This window comes from Protopterus annectens, chromosome 6.part0 (assembly GCF_019279795.1).
Source record: "Protopterus annectens isolate FY-2018-M chromosome 6.part0, PAN1.0, whole genome shotgun sequence".
Taxonomy (NCBI): Eukaryota; Metazoa; Chordata; order Ceratodontiformes; family Protopteridae; genus Protopterus; species Protopterus annectens.
In genome coordinates, this window is record NC_056737.1 from 168,404,099 (window position 1) to 168,426,806 (window position 22,708).

The 22,708-nt window shown below is 38.3% G+C and overlaps 1 protein-coding gene across 1 annotated transcript in view; it reads left to right on the plus strand.

Annotated features, from left to right (window-relative positions):
* The window catches only part of LOC122804053 (extracellular calcium-sensing receptor-like), a 245,218-nt gene that overhangs the window by 75,342 nt on the left and 147,168 nt on the right, over window positions 1-22,708 (plus strand). The window contains exon 3 of the mRNA XM_044073726.1: window positions 4,190-4,417. Within this exon, the coding sequence (XP_043929661.1) occupies window positions 4,190-4,417 (228 nt within the window). The remainder of the gene's footprint in view (window positions 1-4,189; window positions 4,418-22,708) is intronic.

Consider the following 22,708-nt stretch of genomic DNA (forward strand, 5'->3'; position numbering starts at 1 on the left):
ATGGTCTGTTCTGTGAATAAGTCCCTCAAGGCTCCATCCTAGGACCTCTCCTCTCCTCCATATTTATTAATGACCTTCATCTAGCCATCCCCCAGGCCACATGCATACAATATGCTGATGACTCCACACTGATATGATCAGCCACATCCACCTCTGAACTTCCCTCTCTTACCCAGAAGGCATTTAACACAGTTGAACAATGGTTCACACAGTGTTGCCTTCTCTTGAACCCCAATAAAACTAAACTCCTCTTCAATCCTACTCACAAGTCCTCTCCTTTTGATATCTCAGTTACATCCACCAATGGTACCATTATATCACCAGACCCAACCACCAAACTACTTGGTATCACCATTGACAGCAATCTGAACTTTGACATCCATATCAACAATACTATAAAAACTGTCAACAAGAAACTTGGCTCTCTCTATAGGATTAAACCCTTCCTTTCAACTACAGCCAAAACAACTGTAGCTCACACTCATCTAATCTCTACACTCCTCTATGCCTCACCCATTTTTACTAACCTATCCAAAAATAACTTTAGCAAATTGAAAATGTCCTACAATAACATTGCCAAATTCGCTACAGGAGACCCATTTAGAACCCACCGTTGCATTAACATAAAGCAGCTAGGATGGCTAGAACTACAAAACCTGATTAAATTCCACCAACTAACCATTGCCCATAAGACTCTTATAAACATTCCTGTACTCCTATACTATCTACCCTCATCACCCCCTATAAACATCTGAAGTTCTTATGTTCATCTCACAAACTTCTTGTACATACCTCTAAACCTGACAACAGGGCTGGCGATTCTCTCTTCTCCGACGCTGTTGGAAAATCCTGGAATCTTCTCCCCAGTGACTTTTCCTCACTTGCCTCTTTATCACTCTTTAAAAATAGACTGAAACTTTTCCTCAGAACACACTGGCTATGCCCTTGTACTAAACCTGACTAATCATCTATCTATTTAAACTTGGCTCTGCCTACCCCATACTTCTCATGAACTGCTAGACCTTCCTTATTAACTATAAATACCATCTCCCTCTGAATTTATTATTTCCAACCTCTGAGAATACTTATTTTAGAGTGAACTCTCTTTATTTATAGTACTATACAATAACCTATCTTCTTTTATTTTATTTCTTTATTATGCATTTAAACTGTATGTTATATTGCACCTGCATTTTGCACTGTTTATGATTTTTGCCCTCACTAAAAATTTCTGTGTTAACCTGTAATATGCATTGTATATATCACTATTGTTATTATTTTGTTATTTGTTGTTGTTTTCTTGTTTATGTCTTGGAGCTTATCTCCCTGGGCCTCTACTGAAAATGGACATATATCCAGCTAGACTAGCCCGGTCAACAAATGTAAAATAAAATAATAAGTATACATTGATGTCAGACTTGAACTTAAGTCGGTTTGAAACTAAGCATTGAAAAAGCAAGAAAAAGAAGTATCATCTAACTGAGATATATAGGAAGCTCATTATGTCAAATCCAGTTGATGGTTATATATCTTAATGTAATTCTCATAGACTACAGGGTTTTTTTTTGCCAGGGATCCCTACCAAACCTCAGTGTTCCTTCCTTAGCAAATGCTGATGTCAGTTGTGTTTCCACTCCCACTGACCATGCAGATAATCATTTAAGGGTAGGTGTGTAATAGGCCTTTTGTAATGTACATCCACACTTTCAAATGTAGTCAAGCAGCCACTTAATGGATGGGCACCTACATGCCCTCCCCAGTTTTCTCTTCAGTAGAGATTCAGTCATGAAATGCATGCCTTGAACATGTTTTCCCTCCCCATGCTACTTCCATTCGGCACCTTAGCCAGTAATCAAACCGGGTTCACCTTGGTTATAGTCAGTCCTTTATCACTATATGACAGTTTAGCTGGCTACAGACAGAAATAGTGCTACTTATTTGCCCTTAGTGGCCCCATCTAATGCTCCCTAGGCCTCTGCTGAAAAGGGGCACTTGCCCAGTTGGACTTTCCTGTTAAACAAAGACAAATAAATAAATAAATGGTCTCCCTTCAGGGTCCCAGTCTGGAAGATAGCCCAGACTCAGCTGACCAATGGATCACCTCTGTTGCAATTCTGGGAGACAGTCAAAGTGCACAAAGCATCCTCATGGCTACCTGGATGATGACCACCCTCAGATAGTTCTCACCTGAATCTCAGGGCTGTTTCCCTGTGATCAAAAGCATGGGTCAAAATACATATAAAAATATCCTAAAATTAGCAGTTGCTGGATATACAGGAAATAATGCAGAAAGTTTACTAAGTTAAGCAAGGTCAAATCCCTTTTGTTAAAATTGGATAATTTGGAGAATTGTGGGGAGTGATCTAATATAAGAATTGTTAGCATTTCAGCAAAAATGACTAGAAAGGAAATAAATGGTTTCTGTTTTACAAATTTGTTTTTTAGCAATTCTTATTTGTGAGCATGAAACATTTTTGAATGCATTCATTATACCTATACAATGATAGTTCTGAATCAAAAAGATTGATATTTTTCCCTCCAGTGCCTTTATTGCTGCTTCCATTTTTAATTCTTTTTCCCCAGTTGTTATTTAAGAAAAGCTATGGCAGATGGCTGAGCAGTTGTGACTCTGTCATTCACTGCAGGCACTTTACAGAATGAAGACATATGTTTAGTTGAACTTAGACTGTATGAAAGAGTATAATCTAGAATCTGCTGGAAAATAATTTATCACAAGCTACTTGGATTTATTTTTACATTTCAGCCTTGAGAGACCAGCCACTAGTGAAACACCCAATGACAATATTTTTGACTCCATTTGAATCTGTTTGAAATCAGTTTCATTCTCAAATTTTCACATTTCTAGAAAAGAATAAGTCTATGATCTGCATAGCTTTTACAATTCTGCCGCATTGTTTACCAGCGAGACAATTGTATTTTCTAAAGCATTTAATTTCTTTTCTTCTAAAAATAAACACTCTTACTTTAAGTTATTACAATCTTCCCATATATCATCTTAACACAGAAAGTGCCAGAACTTCAATCTGCGGCAGATAAAAGCAATTTGCTTTTGCTGCAAAAATGCATCAACAGGCTGTAATGCATTAACCATGCAGTAATGCAGTACATTCCTTATGGATTGACTAGACACATCTCCTATAGAGAGTTATTAAAAGCTCTGTAGAGGAATCTATCAGGATCACTGTTCAAATCTAGGTTGCATTAGGTATGTGATGGAGTAGCCTACACCAGCATTCCATGGCTTACATCTAAATGTGTAAAAAAAAAAAAAAAAAAAAAAAGGAAATGTTGCTAACTCCATCCAGTATGAAGAAAGATGAATATAAATTACACCATTGCTCTGGACACATTATTCTGATGTTCCTGTGGGTCATACAGATTGATAAAGGGTCTACATTTTGATTAGTAGCTGCCAGGGGTACAATATTTTTATCAGTTTTAGATCAAGCACTATTTAACTTTAGAAATCAGACAGCGTAAGGATGCAGAATAAAACTATTGCATATATGAAGTTCATAGTTTTAGACTGCAAAAATTACTTTTTATTTTAGATGTTGTAAGGTTGCCACCTTTTCAAAAGTCAAAAGTGGGATATTTTTATGGCAGCATAATATTTTGGAAGACAAACCATATCCACAATCTGTGCAAAGGACTAAAAGTCATGCTTTGTCAAAATAAAAACTTCTTTTATAGTATTTGAGTTGTTTTTGCTGTTTCACATACCAGTGGGGTATTTCAGGGACAGAATAACCTTTTTATGTTACTATTAGAGGAAATGTAAAAAAAAAATTCTTCTCCTAAAATCTCAGGACATTTGCCATTTTTCATTTTTTTCACAATGGCTCAAACAGGGAATGTCCTACTTAAATAGGGACTGGTGGTAACCCTAAGATTTTGTACAGTGAGAAAGATAAATTCATCAATATTATCATCTTTTTAACAAGATCTTAGTAGTAATCTAAATCTGCAATACCTCCTACAGCATTAACTCTATTCTATAAAGACAATTATGCCCTAACAATGATAAACTACGCTGTACCATACTGTACTATATTATACAGTACTACGCAATACAATATTACATTATACTATACTTTAAACTGATGGAGAAAATAACAAGAAAGAAATGATACTCCCATCATCTAAAATGTTATTTTTTTCTTTGCAGCTTTTCTATTACATAAAAAATGCTCACTTTAGGAATAAAAATGGTGAAGAGGTATTTTTTGATATGCACGGTGACCCCCCAGTACATTTTGGCATTATAAACTGGCAAGTGACACCAGAAAACACTTTCAGGTATCTGGAGGTTGGCCATTTCAAATCCAGTGCAGCAGACAATGAAACACTGACAGTGGATATACCTGCTATATTATGGAATGAAGATCACGGAAAGGTTAGATCCCAGCAGTGATGTTATTTAATAGTTTTAGTCTGCCATATAAAATTGTTCTTGCTTTTATCTTTGCACAGATTTGTTTGACATTTTGTGAATGCATGAATTATACTATGAATGGTGTATACCAAAGCAGATGTAGATGGTATACCAGAGAAATATACCAGGTAGAGTATTACTAGAAGTCCCATTATTATCATAAAAAAAGAAATAAAAAAATATATATTCATTAATGAAGATAACAAGGCTTTCAGGATAATTATTAAATCATTACTATAAGACTTTTTGAGTTTCTAAGAAGCATCTTGTACCTTATCCCCGTAAAAAAGGTCCAGTGTTCTCTTAATTAGTCATATCCTATAATTTTCTTGAGACAGTATAATTTTATGCAAAATATCACTAGTTTCTTTGCAAGGCTACAAATGAAATGTACATAAGTAACTTCTACCCCCAGTATCACTTTTTAACCCCCCAATATTCATTATATCTTAAAGGCAACACATGCAGCAATATAATGCATTTAGAATCAAAACACTTCATATGCTGAAACAAAAATTTTGTAAAATAAAAAGTGCACATTTTACATCCATATGTACCATTTGTTTCTCACTGGCCTTGTATTAATTTTTACCTGAAGTAAAGAGGAAGTGTGTTAAGGGGGGCATGAGACGCCCATCCAAGCTACAATATATTTTTTTCAAATATGATTACATTTCAAATTAATGTGTGGAACAGAAGTGCAGGAAGGATGAAAGAAGTGGTTAAGACCTGCATTTACAACAGGTGTTAGAAAGTAGTAGTGTGGGGATCTTAAGCGTTATTTCTGCACAGAGGTATACAAAGAGTGGCAGCCTGCTAACTTTACTGTAGAATTATGCAAACAGGTTTCTAAAAAATAAAGTTCATATCACAGGGAATCTTTAAAGAAGGACCAACCCAACCCACACCATGCCAACAATATCCTAAGGTATGCAAAATACCATTAAGAATCTGTGCCAGATGACTATGGGGATTAATAGACCAGACTTCTGGTGGTGGATGGTTTGGCAGAGTATACACTAAATAGTCCAATTCTTTGTAATATAGAATTTGACTAGAGAACATATGGTGGTGAGAACATGCTGTAAGACTCTGGGAAGATATTCATATTTATGTGCAGTATAATTGTTTCCCTGGATAAAGTACTTTTTGGTAGCCCATTTTCTCTAGTCTTGCCCTTAGTGAACACCATAAGTTATGAACTTTATTACGTTCCCACATAACATGTAGAATGTCTGCTGGTTGCTTCTTGCAGTGAGGACATTCAGGTTAGTATTTGTTATTAAATGTACTAATTTTTTGAGGGGTAAAGTATGCATTATTGTTAATCATAAGTTGGGTGTAGAATATTGCAACCCCACTCACATGGGAAGGTTTTAGAAATGTAGCAATCAAATGCATTGCCTCCCACAAGCTACTATATGTTACTAAAAAATCTAAATATTACCAAGAGTATTGGAAATACTTATTATATTTCATTCTCAAGATGTAAAAATATTAAATCTAAAAGTGAAATATGCAATATATGTAAGACAATCAATAAGGATATACTTAGAACCTTTTTAACACTGCCATTTTATAAATATTTGCGTAGATAAGTTGATTAAAAAACCCACATACCCTATATAAAGAGCTTTTAGTTTGACTTTCCCTAGTATATGTAATAAACAACTAATGGTACTCTTTTATTCTTCTTATCACTGCAGCATATGTGGTTAGTATAAAAGCTGGATTTTTTAAGTGTCTTCTTTGTATATATTGTATATATAATGTTATGTTTTGTTGTATGTTGTGTGCGTTCCTTATCGTATACTGTCTTATATGTTGTAACCTAAAACACTGCAATAAAGAAATTTTTGAAAAAAAAAGAGTATACACTAAATACCTACAGACTATATCAAACATCAAATGCCCCTCATGCTCAGCAATATGAAAGCTTGTGCAACCCCCTTTAATCATGACCACTATATGTGCACCGCTAACCTCAACCATTCTTGACCTAGTATTAAAACTGATATGAAGCCCAAAAACCACCTGATCACTGACTGGCATTTCATCTCCAGTCTAGGAAAATGAAAAAAGAGAGGGTGTGATGTAAAAAATGTTAGAATGTACGACATGTGGTAAGTTAAGCATTTGGAATAATATTTCATGGACATACAATCAGGGTGCATACAACATTGGAATAAATTATTTCACTGTAACAGAAGGGTTGAAAATTGTTGAAGGAGAGACAATTGTAGTACTTATTCAGATCATTTAACAATGTGGATATGGATGAAGTAGAATAAAGATTATATAAGAACAAAATGATAAATTAGTGAGCATGGGATGAAAATGGAAAAGAAATAACACACTAATGGAAATATGATATTCCTATGAGAATATTTTATAAAGATTGATCTGAATGCTGGCTTTGTTAAAAAGAAATATAAAAAGTGTATTTTTTAAATGGCAGAAAGATGTAAGAAAAGTAGAAAAAGTAAAATGTGGAAGAATATATAAAGGTGCTTTAAAACATCTAGAAAGAAATGATGGATAATATTTAGTTAAAAAACAGATTATCTATAAAACAAATCAAGACGAAATTCAAGATTTATTATTTAAGCAAAGATATTTGTTTACAAGATAAAAGAGAATCTGTATCAGCTTAATTGAGTAGTTTAGTTAAGGAAGATAGTAGTGCAATGAAAGAGAAGAAATAAAAAGAACCCCAAAACAGATTATGAACATTGCACTTCACTGAGTAAAACAAATGTTTAAAGAAAAAAGAGCAGGAGAAAATATGGAATGTTAAATGACTATCAGAACGAGAAAATAAAGACTTAGATAAGGAAATTTCTTCATACAAATTAGATAATAACACAATTATGGAAATGTTATGACCCACATGAACTGACTCAAAGCCCTGTCATGATACTCTATATCCTACAGACTGGTAAGAGGTGTGACCTGTGTCTGGCATACAAGGCATCCTCCGACCTATTACTGATGGAATTACTGCATATCAGCAAGTCAAATGTCATCCGAAATGCTCAGTTTAGGGATTTAAGCCTATTTTGCAACATCGACAGAATGGTTTGGAGGCACTGGTATATTTCACAGAGGATACTGAACAGACAGCCCAACCACATCAAACAAAGTTCATCCCTGTCTGTTTTCAAGCGCAACTTAGATGTATGGATGGTAAACAGGAAATTTAACCCCAGGATTGTCCCTGTACTAATAATGGACAGCTGTAGCCCCTAAATGCTTTATCCCATGCATGGGTCCTCTCAAATTATCTATGGTATGATGCCAGTTATTCTTATTAGGGGTAATATACAATCGTTGACCATGGGATTGGTAAGGTCACTCTATAACCAAATGGGATATGTTAATTTGAGTACAAAAACAAAAACTGACTAGGCTTAACATGGTCTGCGAGGGCAGCTAGCCTAGTACAGACCTATGAACCTATAAGATACTTGGATAAGTTAACATACAATCAGCTGCAGGACCAGATGGGATAGAACACCATATGTGTAAGAATTTAACAGATTGGCGAAAAAGAGTATTTCTTAAAGGTTTGGAATGAATGGATAAATGAAGGTTTTATGCATATGAATTATGTAGTAGGATAGTTAAATTTATATGGAAGAAGGCAGTGGTGGCTGGTGACTTCAAATCAAATGGGGGCTGCAGGAGATAGCTGAATGAGTGGGGTCAATGGGAATGGGCGTGACCAACTAAAAGGGGGAGGGGCTATGCTCAAAAACCACAAAATCTGCAACTTTAATTAAATACACTGCCCTGGATGCCAAAACATCATTATGAGAGTCCAATCAAGACAAAATGAAGTGTAGAAGAAAAAAATAGTTCAATGCATTGGCTGCATGACAGCTTACTTAATATCTAGATGGAAACAAAACGATTGTGAGACATGAAAAAATAAATTACTTTTTAAATACATTACTGGAATGCCAGTCAAAATCAAGTATAAGATAAACAAGCAGCACTCAACTCAAACCACTTCTCCTTGCACTGCAGTTCTAATTATAATTTATATTCAGCTTTATTAAAGTATCAAGTAACATGCTGAAAGTAGCAATCTCTGTGATACCCCCACTTGTAAAAATGTTTCTTATCCAAAAAAGACCTGCTGCCTGACAACATCTATCTACTTGTTTCATGGGGAAAACATGATCAAAGTAAAAAATGAAAAGCAAACAAAAAACAAGCTCAACATACATTGCTTAAAGGATTACTGCACAGGTTATGGACCACACATGATAGATTGACATTCTGTTTAGTTTGCAGATAAAGCCTGCAAAGATGACTGCAAGTCTCCAACTCCAACAAATGTAATGAGTTTCCTAAAATAATGTAATCCTGTCCTTTATTACAAATACTGTCATATGCATTTCAATACCCAAGGCTTAAACATTGTTTAGTTATGTAAGTGTTCTCCGCATGACAACAACAGAAAGGCTTTCAATGTTGGCAATTCTTTAACAGTATGCTTATTAAAATTTACTTGCATCTTACAATCTCAGACGAGCTTATCTGATGGTCATTAAAGCATTGCTACTTAAAGACAAACAACAGGCACGTTCTGAACAATAACAAGCATAAATCAACAGTATAAAAATATGACAGAAACCAGAACATTCTGCAAAATCAAGGACAGATGAAAATCCACTGTAATACTTGTGTCTACTTTGAATGGGGGGATACTCTGCACATTTACACTGCATAACTGCTCCTTGCCTTGCTTGGACACATCCAGAGTCACTACATGGGGGAGTAGGGTGCAACAGGTATGTCACAATTTGAAATGTCTCTAGCTGACTGTAATTGCCCTGACACATTTGTCATACCTCTCAACCTCAGAGCAAGAAATCTGGACAAAGCCATACATAGAAGTGGGACAAAGGCCCAAAAATAAGGACACTTTTTAAATATTGTTCTTATAAACTTAGAAAGATAATAGAATAGTAGGTCTTGCATTAGTATGAATTTTCTGAAGGGTATGAAATCTGAAACTGAATTATCTGTCATTTTTTTAATATCAGTCTTTAATGATTTACCACAAATTTGCCAAAAAAACACAATTTTATGAAAAATGGACCACAAATGTGATGCAAAAATATAAAATAGCCACACAGTACAGCTGGAAACCTGTCAAAGAAGGGACATGTTTTTAATATTAGTACTGCTAACTTGAGCAGCTGACAAAATAAAAGAATCTACATGCATTTCTGAAATAAAAGTAATGTATAACTCTTATTATTACTGTTACTTATTAATTGTAAACCCTCCATGTTTAATTCCAAAATTGCCATATTGTGGAGGGAATATTAGGGTAAGAGCAACATTTTGAGGGAAAATTGGGGACAGTTGAGAGGTTTGGATATGCCTAATTCTATAAAGCAATTTATTTGCACATACCTCTCAACCTGTTAATGCAGGAAATCTGGACAAGGCCAAATATATTGGAGGAACATATAAACAGTACTAAAAATTGTTCTTGTATAAACTGAGAAAGTTGATAGAATAACAGGTCTTGCTTTAGCATGCATTTTTCTGAAGGTTATGAAGTCTGAAACTCAGTGTCTGTCATTATTTAATGACTTCATTCCTAAATGATTTGCCAAAAAAAACACAAATTTTATGAGGAACAAACCAAAAATAAGAAGCAAAAATCTATTCATTCTGCAAAAATCTGGACAGTTGAGAGGTATAGTTCAGCCGGGGATGTCTTTGAGTTTGCTGCCCTTCTCCCCTCAGAACATCATGGTTGAATAGAGCCTCCCCCCCCCCACAGCCATTCCTTGGCTATTTCATCCCATTTACCATAAACAATAATGTGCATACTGCTTTACTTCTGCGATGATTTGGACTTCATTTGAAAGTTTTATTTTACATTTTACAGTACAAACACTAATAGATATATGTTAAACAAAGCAATGCAGTCTCACAATGAAAACAGACTTTGCATTAAAACTTCTCCGCCCTTGAAACTCACATTCATTGAAACAGCATTGAAGCCCACATTCAAAGAAAATACATTTTGCCAGAGGCAGATAAAGATTAACTTTGGGTTTGGGCTGTTTTCAAATCACAGGCCACTTGCACACGAAACATACACATGCTCTTTCATACACCTTCTTGATTGTATTAAATTATATTCCTTGTACAATTCAGTACAGTTTTAGATGGCGTTTTGAATTTATTGTTTTGAAATGTTTCCAGTAAACAATGAAACAAAATGCATGCACCAATAATGACAAAACTGTCCAGTTCAGAACATTTCCATCATAAAAGTCTACTCAAACTTCTATAGTCCACCAGTATCAGTGCATATGCACAATCTCTGAAGAAATAAAAGTCATCTAAATAATTCCACATTAAAGAGATCTGTAACTAAGGAAGAGGTTGCTGCTAGCAAACAACTTTATATTTCTTTGTTTCATCTACAAATAAAGTGCCTGTTGCCCTTGAGGAATAAATTGCTTATCTTACACTAAAAAAATGATAAGCTAGTAATACTGCAATAGGGAATGGATGGCAAACTGATAAGAGGTTCATAGTTACTAGGTATCTTTGCCAAAAAGGAGTGCAGCATCCACCCCCCTTTTCAACACAGTACAGTATCAGCAATGCATTTATCTACTGTAGGAGTAGACCCACAGCCTTCTGCATCAAAAAGAAGTACACTATGTGTTTTGCTGTTAACAATGCAAGCAGACTCAGCATAAGCAGCACTAAACTTTTGCTCCCCTGCAGCTCTCAGCTCCTTGTAAAATCTACTCACTCAGCTGTATCTCTGAACTTTGCAGCACAAGAAATCTGGAAAAAAACAAAATTTATTGGGGGGGCAAAAGCCAAAACCCAGGGACACATTTTAAACATTGCTTGTATAATGTTGGAAAGTTGCTAGAATAAAATGCTGTGTTGCCACCATACATTTCACTGCCAAAACTTGAACCCAGGACCCTGTGCAAAACAGTCAAAGCAACATACCACTATGCCAAATCAGCTGTTTTGTGAAAGAGAGGAAGACGGACACTTAAATGGCTACCATTTAGTGAATTCAGTTCTCACCATAGCTGTCAACCTCTTAGCACAAAACACCTGAACAAAGCCAATAATTGGGGAATACAGCCCCGAAACATATTCAGTGAATTCACTTCTCACCATAGCTCTCAACCTCTTAGCAAAAAACACCTGGACAAAGACAGTAATGGGGGAATACAGCACCCAAACATATTCGGTGAAATTCAGTTCTTACCATAGATCTCAACCTTAGCACAAAAAAACCTGGATGAAGCAAATAACGGGGAATACAGTCCCAAAAATAAGGACAAATTTCAAATATCCATTTTATAAACTTAGAAAATTGCTAGAATACAAGCTTTTGTATTGTCATGTACTTTCTGAAGAATATGAAGTCTGAAATTCAAATACTTGCCATTTTTATTTAACATTTGTTAACCAGGCAAGTCTGACTTGGAGCAAAAGCCAATTTGCAGCAGAGGCCCAGGGAGAAACACTCCAGACAGACACATGCCTTTGTGAGATGGGAGGATACCAGAAGAAACCCACACAAACACAGGGAGGACATGCAGACTCCACACAGAAGGCACCCCGAGCAAGAATCAAACCAGGGAAACTGCAGCTGTCAGGCAACAATGCTATCAGGCAACAATGCTACCACTGCACCAATACACTACTGACTGCACCAATGCACTACTAACTTTGCAAGGACGCATACAGAAACCACAGATTTTATGAGGAACAGAACAAGTATAAGGGAAAAATCTGCAATTTATTTACAAATGGGGGTGGGTAAGGACTTCGGGCTCTTGCCACCTGTGCCCAGGGTACAGGGTCCAAGCCTATTCTCTACTCACCACCATATAGCACTTGGGGCATTTCACACACACACACACACACACACACACACACACACACACACACACACACACACACACACACACACACACACACCTACCTACTTATCTTTTGTTCCCTGACTCCTCCAGTTCCCATGAGTCCATTCATTCCCTGGCTCCTCCCAGTCCTCATGAGTCCATTCATTCGCTGGCTCCTCCAGTCCCCATGAGTCCATCTACAGTCCTGTGCAGGCTCTGGTAACAGTTTCCCCATAAGAGCAGGCTCCAGCCTGTGCGCTTGTCACCACATAGACTGTGAGAGCAGGCTCCAGGCTGTGCGGTCATCACTGCATAGACGTCTGGGATGTCCAGACTGCTGACAAAGCAGTCTGAAGTTCCAAATCTATGAAACTCGCATGCATGAGTTCTGGGAAAGTAAATCATGCATGCATGAGTTGTTCCGGGACTCAAAGTTTTCTTTTTTTATTTTCTTTCCATTTTTTTATTTTATTTTGTTTCCACAGCTGGGGGGGGGGGCTGTAGTTCTGCAGTCCTATAGCATGAGCCACCCCTGGAAGAAGGGACAAAAATGAAATTAAAAATTGGAGAACAATTGTATTAAATAATACACCCTATAAGATTTTTATGAAGATAATTTAGAAGAGAATAAAACTACTACTGATAGTAAGGGATGTTTTGTATGACATTATAAATAGAAAGGATGAGACTAAACTTATCATATATTTGAACAAAGCATTTGATGCAATATGGCATAACATTTTATGGATTATAATGAAGGAGTATAAATTAAAAAAAAAAGAATGTATGATGTTCAGCATATAATAAAAAAAAATAGTAAATGGGTGGTTGACTAATGAAATAGATAGTCCCCGGGATTTAATAAAATCCATGTAAGCTCCAAGTGGAGCCTACACAGAATGTATCCACATACACGGCCATGGTTCCCCCTCAGCAGCACAAAATGCATATTAATGATGACACACCACCAAGGGAGAGCATAGGAACAGGTTTATTGAACTGGTGTAGGGAGACATGTAGAGGCTGGCCGTGGTTTTGGTCAGCCTGTACTGCACCCCACTACTGTTGAAACACTGTGAATTGGGTCAAATGTGTAATATTTTATTTAAAGTTTTTTCACATTTTTTGCATGTTTGCATGGTGCAGAGCACAGCAATGCTAAGTTGTGCTCACATATAGACAGCCGACACCTGCCAGACATCTAAAAATAGAAACCAGATACCATTAATTATTATAATTATGTATTTTGGTAATTTTAAATATTTTGGGGGGTTTTCTCTTCTTTTATTTTAATTGTTGTATGCGCAGTGTGGCACAAAGTGCTGCTAAGTCAAGTGGCACTCATGCATACATTCCCAACAATTGCTAGACATTTAAAACTAGAAAGAAGATGTTATTAATTATTTATGTCTGGGTTTATTTAAGCACATTTGTGTGGTGTGTCATTGTGCATAACAACACTAACAGGTAGCCAGTAGTATATTTGAAGGTATACTAGCTTTCATAATATCCAAGTAGCTAAAGGGGTAGAGATACATCTTACTATTAAGTAGCTCCAAGGTTTGAGTATGTAGCAGTGATAAGATGTTTATAATTTAATGTTTTATATATGTTTAATTTTAAAAATAAATTTGTGAAATATGGCACTGCTGCACTGGGCTGAGCACTGCTTAAACATGTTGATGACTACTTTTGTTTGCATAGTGCTAAACTTAGCTAAAAACTTGGTTGTGCAAGTTTTCGCTCAGCTTATCTTTGCATGATGCTAAGCAACATGGCACCTTTTTTGAATGTTGCTCAATGACGTGTAAAGGTGGACAAATACCCTATATTAAGCACAATGGATGGGAATTCTTCATCATTTTTTGTAGTTTAATCGACTGTGGATATATCAGGTATGTTGTTGAAGGTGCATGCTTTCAGGCACAGAGATGGGATGTTCAGGAGTCCAGGGTCTTTGCTGGGCTCCTGTTGACAAATCATGAACCCAAGCTGCTGCAGGGTGGTTTCCAGAGTCTGGAGTCAAAGGTGGAGTTCTGGGACTGGTTGGCCTCGAACTTACCAGTGTTATTGGTATCCCACACACAGGTGAACAGTGTTGTCACCATTATGATGACCTGAAGGGGAAAAAGAGGGGAACCTTGGACACCTGGGTCCAAGAAGCTAGAGATGGGAATGCCCCACAAATATGTAAGTATGTTTTCCTCTGTTTTGCCAGTATTCATGCTGAATGTTTGCAAAACTGGTATGCAAAATGGTGTGCTTTTCTCCAAACAGCTGCAGCTGAGAGGTCTCACAATGTCGGGTCCCATGCCAGGCACCTGGCCAGGTTGTGCCATGAGTGTGGTGTGTATGGATTTATTATGCTAACTGTAGTGCAATAAGCAAGAAAGAGTAAAGCATTTACTGCAATAAAGCATACACTATAAAATCTGTAGTGCAATAAATGGGCAAGTAAAAGTGTTGTGCAATAAATGGGCAAGTAGAGCTGTAGTGCTAGTTTTTATTTTATTTTTTTTATTTAACATTTGTTTATGGGGAAAGTCTGACTTGGAACAAAGCCAATTTTCAGCACAGGCCCGGGGAGAAATGCTCCAGGCACATCTCTTTGTAATGTGAAGGAAATGGAGTACATGGCGAAAACCCACATGAATGCAGGGAGGGCATGGACAGAAAGCACTCCAGCTGAGAATCAAACCGGAGAACCTGTGAGGCAACAATGCTACCTCTGCACCACTGCGCCATCCAATAACAATAAATGAACAATAACAACTGTAATGCAATAAACAATAAACAATCCCAATAATAGCAATCAAAATGGTGTGCAGCAGGATTGTGCTGTCATAATCATTGCAGTAGATCAGTATGCATTACTTGTCTATGGTAAGGTTGCTGCAGTCAAGTGTAACACTGTAATAGCTGTAGAATGCAAAAGTAATGGCCTCCAAATTGTATTGTTTAACTCGTAGTATGGTCCAAGGCTATCTCCAGGCCAATATCAGTTGCATAATGCTCTCTGTTCCTCCCACTATGAGTAATAAAGGTATATGGCTAAGGTACCCCAGTTTATGGGCAGATATTGCGCAGACTTCACAGACATTTATTGGTTATACCAATAAAGTGTTAGGCAGCATTGTTAAATCCTACAGAAATCTGTTTTAATAAATACATTATGACTGTATTCCATGCATGTGTGTTTTACTGACACTGCAATCAAGTATACCACTGTAATAGTTCTGGAATGCAAAACAAATTCAGTCACATAATGCTGTCTTTTTCTCCCACTTTAGGAACAAAATGTATATGGGTGAGGTAGCCCATGTTATGAGCAGATATGATTGTGCTTGCATTTTACAGACACTTATCAGCAATACCAATAAAGTGTTAAGCAGCATAGTTGATTCCTAAACAGATTTGTTTCAATAAATGCAGTATGGCTGTATGCCATGCATGTGTGTTCTACTGTCATTGCAGTCAAGTATAGCATTGTAATAGTTCTAGAATACAAAATTAATTCAGTCACATAATGCTCTCTTTTTCTCCCACTTCAGAATACATGGTATATGGTATATGGTTGAGACAGCCCATGCTATGAGCAGATATGACTGGGCAAACATTTCACAGACAGTTATCAGCAGTACAAATAAAGTCAAATGATTTGCAGATGTCTATTGCAGTCACATCTATTGGATTCTATTCCTAAGCCTGCCAACTAAGGCATGGCAGATGTCTAGATTATGTACTATACACAAACATGCCTCTCAAGTGTCATGATTTCACATAATGTAATTAAAACGGCCTAATCGATCTGTCACAGGATTAACAAAAAATGATTACCTGGTATGCAATGTATTGCCAAATCTGCTTACAAAACACCTTGGTAGTTAAAGAAGTCCACATTATTTGAAAGTGTTCTGTGTAGTAGTATACCTGCATTTGTTATTGCTTGGCCCATACTGACTCATGCTAACAACTTGAGAGGTATGTACATGCTACATCAGTTATAGGAGAATTGTAGTCACTGTACTTAGAGCTAACACTACACACCTGTAGCGTATTCAGTATCAGTGTTGTCAAGGATATAGTCTGCATCATCAGTAATGGATTATTTCTCCCTCCCTCTCTCTCTCTCTCTCTCTCTACCCCTTATCTTCATTTGTTTTGTTATTGTTATGTATTATTATAATTTAATATTAACATATGTTAACTACATTTTAGCAAAATGTGATGTAATATTGTTATGTGTTATTATGATTCACTATTAACATACTTAGTTAAATGTTGTTGCCCCATATGGTTTACTTCTTACTGGCACGCTGTTACCATAATGACTGTTATTTACTGTTGTGTTACACATACTATACATTCATATGTATGTGGATGAATGAAAATGATGTTTCATTCTGTTAATACTAACAATGCTTTGGTTATTACTAACCTTAACGTATTACTATACCTCATTCACCACAGCATGCCAAGGTAGGATGGTTCTGGCTGATCCCCCTACCTTGCCTCAGCTGGCTGTGGCACCAGGTCCCAGCATTTCTGGGGCCCAGACCAGAGGTGCTGCTCCACTATCTGCAGTGTTGGGTAGTATTGCCCCATGGGGCGGGGCCTGGCCCCATCTGGGAGAGGTGGTAGAGGGGTGTTGTCACCTGGGATGAGCTGCCAGTCTTGGTGTGCAGGATAATCTACCATGGGTTTGACTGCAACCTGTGCCAGATTGAGGGCATGTTGGCCAACCTGGTGAGGTAGCCTGAACCTGGTGCCCAGCCTTCAGCAGGCAGTGAAGGATCAGTGCCAACAGTCCCATGGGTGGGATGGGAGTCACACTGCTGCTGTCTGGAGGCAAATGGGACTTGGATTTCACAATACTCTCCCTAATCAAGGTGTTCACTCCCTCATATGTCACACACCACCCCTGTCTGCTGTCTTGTCTGTCTTATCTGTCTGCAAATGCATCCTCACCTACAGAACTTACCTCCCCCACAAGTATCTATGACCCTATTCCAACATTCCACTCTCACCATAAAAAAAAAGGACACCTGTCCCAAAAAATATTGTCCCAGACATAGCTCTCCATTACGCACATATGTCCACTGGACATATGTAATTTGATCCAATTGGCTTGACAATGCAGTTATGTTATCCTTACCCCTCTCTCTGAGGTTGAGAGTTCAAAGTCATGTACAAATTCTGTCAAAGTGCACAGTTGCTGCTGTACAAGAAATGGATAGCTATGGTTCTTTTCTACACCCTTTCTGCACCTTCCTACCTACCTTGCACTATGTTTTTCCCCCTGCTTGCAGCCCATATCACCACTTTTCTATCTCCTCATTTTTCTTTATTTTTATTGTTTTAGCACATTGCTGCATGACACACTGTGTCATGCAGCTTTGCTAAGCTCAGCTAAATAGAGCTATATTGCCAATTTTCTGTCTTTAAACTTGTAATACACACTTACAAAATAAACACCTGCCTCATATTTTGAACTCAAGACCACCTCACCTGCAGACTACTGCATTAACCTGCCACACCACACAACTCTTACCTAAAACAGGTGGTTTAAAGAAAACATAGCAATTGCCAGTTACAGTCATTAAATGTGTTTCAGTGGAGCTGTTTGCTGCACTGCATAGCACAAACCTGATTAAAATATAATTAAATATAAAAGATTAAAAATGGAAATGTACCTTGGACTCCTGTGCAATAGTACACCACTAGAAACCAAAGACATAATAATGGATGTAAGCGGCATGTAGAAAGACACCTTTTAAGGCAATAATGGCAAAATATATGTTCAACTGGTACCCTGATGCACACATACATACATATAAAGACATCCACATAATGATGGATACAGAAAATGTATGTCACAGCCTGTATGCATGCACATATATCTTGCAAATACATCTGCTGCAGCAGTGACTCAGTAGCTCAGTCAGTTAATTACCTTGTAAATGGCACATTTTGCCACACACAGTCCTTGGGTTTAAATCCATTGGCATGTAGAAGTGAATTTACAGTACTGTGAAGGCAGCAATTAATGACTGAGTCATGCACTCTTTATCCACACAATGCATTTCAAATGACATGTTTGCTTTTCACTGGTGGAGGCCTGTGAAGGTCACAGGGCTGCAGGTAGGAACACACTTCACATATTCCTGTAGTAAAACTATATGTGCATAAAGTGTCACTTCATGCATTAATATGCATTCACACAGAATGTCAACACAGGTGCTGCAAATGAGGGTCACTATTATCACAGTGCACCACACAATCCTTTCAAAGTCCCTGTGCAGATTATCATAGCTGCACAGCTACCATACACATTGGAAGTCCCTGTTTGTAACAAGGCCTGCCCACATACACGCTGCAAATTACTACCAAACTGTAATACATAGCCCAGCAGTTCCTTAAATGGTGTACTTAATCTTATATGTATAACATGTCTTATCTTACCCAAGGGCACACCAAACATATTGCCTAGTACTCTGTTTGTGATACCATTGCCTAACATACTTAGCTTAAACAGTGCCTTATTTGGAGTGGAAAGGGTAGCCTCACTCTGACTCTACCTCTACAACAAGGCTAACACAGTTCACACAGTTACTCCTACAAGTTGTTGTCCTCCAAAGTGTTCACACTCTCTGGCTATATCTATTACCATCACATCAGCTGCAACTTGTTGCATACACATCTCTATGGTAAGGTTTCTGCTACAGACCTACCCTCTGTGATGATGTAGTCTCCTCACTCCAGTAATGTCCAGCATAGCATATCAGAAAGGGGCCCTAATCTACATGAAGGCCTGATATATTGTATAGTGGTTGCATGATATTGGCCGATGATAGTACAAAACAGCTGTGTTAGCTGCAATTAGCATTTCAGTCCTACAGATTGGTTTAGAGGCAACCACCTGCTGATGAGAAGCATGTTTAAAAGGCAAGCAGCTAGCTGTGGGCAACCAGTTTGTATGAGACTTTCCTCAAACAGAGCACACATTTATGAAAACTTTTTACTATCACCACATATCAGCAGAGGAGAACTGCACTCCATCAGGTATGTAACTGATTTTGTGTAGTATAGGATGCAGATGAGTGAATAGCTGTATGGGGAATACGGAATGCAACATTAAGCCTGTCATAGACTTGTGGTAATGATGTGTCATTGATCTCTTGCTGTCACACCTGCACAGGATGTACTATACATCAAGGATGCATTGCCTGTTGTCATAGTGGCACACTGGTCTCATTGGATTGTCCCTTTATAGTGGTTGTAATGACACACTGCTAATAGTGTGGCACTGTCATATGATGTATTATTGGGGGGGTTGTCTGTAGGGGACAAACCAGAGTAGACCTGATTGTTGGGTGCATGATCATACAGCAGTATCTGTCATGGCACACACAGGAATACCTGACTATTGTGGGTCTATATTATACTATAGAAAAGACAGGTCAGCGAAAGACACTTACATTGAAAATGCTATTCAGTGAATTCACTCTTATGGGGGGGCTGCACCCCCCCATGCTCCCCACTAATTATATAGCCCAACTTCGAGATCCCACTACAGTGAGGAAAGGGCAAATTTTCTGATCTTCACTGTACTGCGATCTCACTATGAACAGTTCGCTGAATGGCATTTTCAATGTAAGTGACATTCACTGACCTGTCTTTTCAATAATCTAATATAGACCCAACTATTGCAACTATCTCAGTTGTATCCACACACTTAGCATGTTTGAACACTGTGGAGTATGACTTGTATAAACAAGCAGTGGATAGTGCCAGCCATTTTGTCTTTGCTGTAACTCTACATAGTGTACTTCCATGTATGTGATCCTGTAATATGTTCCCCTTTTGTTGTCTTTCAGGAATCATGTATCATAGATGCCATGCACCATTCTCTGATGCAGAAAATGAAATTATACTGCAAGGACAAAGGCAATATCATCACATCCTACTGTCCATGTGGAGTAAAAAAGGGCACAGTGGGCTGCACTGTGGGCAGACCTTGTCCATGATGTGAATGGCATGGGTCATCAGGGCAGGACATATGAACAGGTAAAATGTCGTGCAATGGACATTATCAATGCTGCACAAAGAAGGGCAGCATATGTAGCCAGGGATTGTGCCATCACCAGTGGAGGGCCTGTAGCAGAACAACCACTCATGGCTACTGAGGAATTCCTGGTGAACCTAAGCACACACAACAGCTCCCAGACATCCATCATACCATACATTATGGAGGTGAGAGCCACAGTTTCCACAGCAGAGGAGCATGCAGGTAGACTTACTGTGATCAGCACTGTAATACTGTAGCAGTCAGTGTGTCAGGCTGTACATACTTTTATGATGGGTGCCAGTTCTTAGTACTTTGGGGGGATTTACCTCAGTTGTACTGTTATACTCAGAATGTGGTCAGTACAGCAAGAAACACAGTAGGTACTGTAAATGTGAGCTATATGGGTTTATTACCTTGTTGTGCTGCAACATGCATTGGTACTAACATTACTTCACCCTCAACTTTTCACAGGTCTGTCAGATATTGTCCAAGGCCATGGTCCTGCTCCTGGTAAGCATGACACTCTTTTGTTAAGGAACATTTATATTCTATTAAAGTTAAGGGCCAGAATAATGCCATATTTAAACATAATGTAATGTGTAAACATGGTAGAATGTTTTTATTTTCCATTCTGGAACAGTTACATAAGGATCTTAGAGGAGGTAATCACAGGAGTGTAGCTGAACAAATAGAAACACTTTGGCAGTGACAGTTAAGAAAATATAAGCATCCTGGTTTAAATGAGGCATTCAGTCTAAAATGCCTTTTAAAACACGAAAGGTAGAAAGGACATTAAATAAGGCAGTGAAATGTATTTCAATATATTTGTTAAGATAGGTGTACTGGGTATTTATGTGTTATTTTATCAAGTATAGTGACATATTGGTTAATTAAAAATAGAGTGTGCTGGTCATGTTTTACTTGAGTTACTTGAAGTGATTATTATAAAGGTCTTGAGTTGAATGTGCATTTTGTTCTGAGGAAGTCTATTTTGGATGAAAGCGGAGAGGAAAAATTGGACTGCTAATCCAGTTGTAGGTCTTTGTTATTAAGAGTATTGGTGGATTTATCGTACACATTACTGCAGGTATTCATGTACCATTTTTTATTTCTTATCACAGATGACTGGGGGGGTTGGACTCTGTCCCCTACACAACCTGATGTCAGTGTCTCTTCAGACTCTGATGATGATGGTGGCCACAGTGAGGCACAGGTGGGGGTGTTGGGCTCCATTGTCACTGCACGCATTCAGTATGCCCACACATACCCAGTCCCCAGAGGCTACAGATATTCGACAGTGAAAGGGTTGGGACATTGAACAGCAAGACGTGGCAACTATGGCTCCAGTGAATGTAGACACTTTCCATAGACAGAGATCTGGTGAGGTGCCACAAAGGCAGATTGATAGGGGTGCTTATAGGAAGCTTGCTGTCCATCCACCACCTGTTGCAGGTGTCATATCACAGGTCACTTGGCACATGTTTTGGACTATCATGGAGGCACAGGCTCATTCTGAATGGAACACCAGACATATGCTTAGGGTTTTGGTTGCAGCACAGTCTGACATCTGTGACTGCATCCACTGGCTTGGGGACCCCCTTGATCAGTTGACTGATGCAATGGCAGAAGGTGGGCTGAGAGAGTGTCTGTCTTGCACCACACATTGTGTGTGGTGGAACTTGTGGTTGGAGTTGAGCATTGGACTTGTGGACATAGGTCAGCAACCCCATCTGCTGAGAGTCCATGTGGCCATGCACAATCATGCTCCCATACTAGCAGTACATCCAGCACTACAGGCCACACCATGTCATGGCAGGCCATGGGCTGGTGGTCCTGGGCATTGCCATGAAAGACACAGTCTCAGCAGACAGCAGTCACCATCAGGTACTAGCATTGTTTCTAACCTTGGGCATGAATGTGCCAGTGCAACTCCTGGCAGAGCCAGTTCATGTGTTCGGGCCAGAGATTGTGAACTGTCAACTCTACCATGAACAGTCCAAAGCTGTCTAACATATGCACATGTAAGGCTAGCACTGAGCTTGACTGTGTACATGGACATACTCTCACACCACTGTCAAATGCAGGTCACATACAGACACACACAGCACCTTTCCATGGTCCATCTTACTTGCTTGCATTCCTGACTCACACAAATGCTGTCAAACCTTTGGTTCAGTCTAGGCCTTCTGCATCCCCACACAACACTCTGTGCAAGTGATGACACCTGTGCCACAACCCTGTCATCCTCACCATTGATGTAGGAAATGA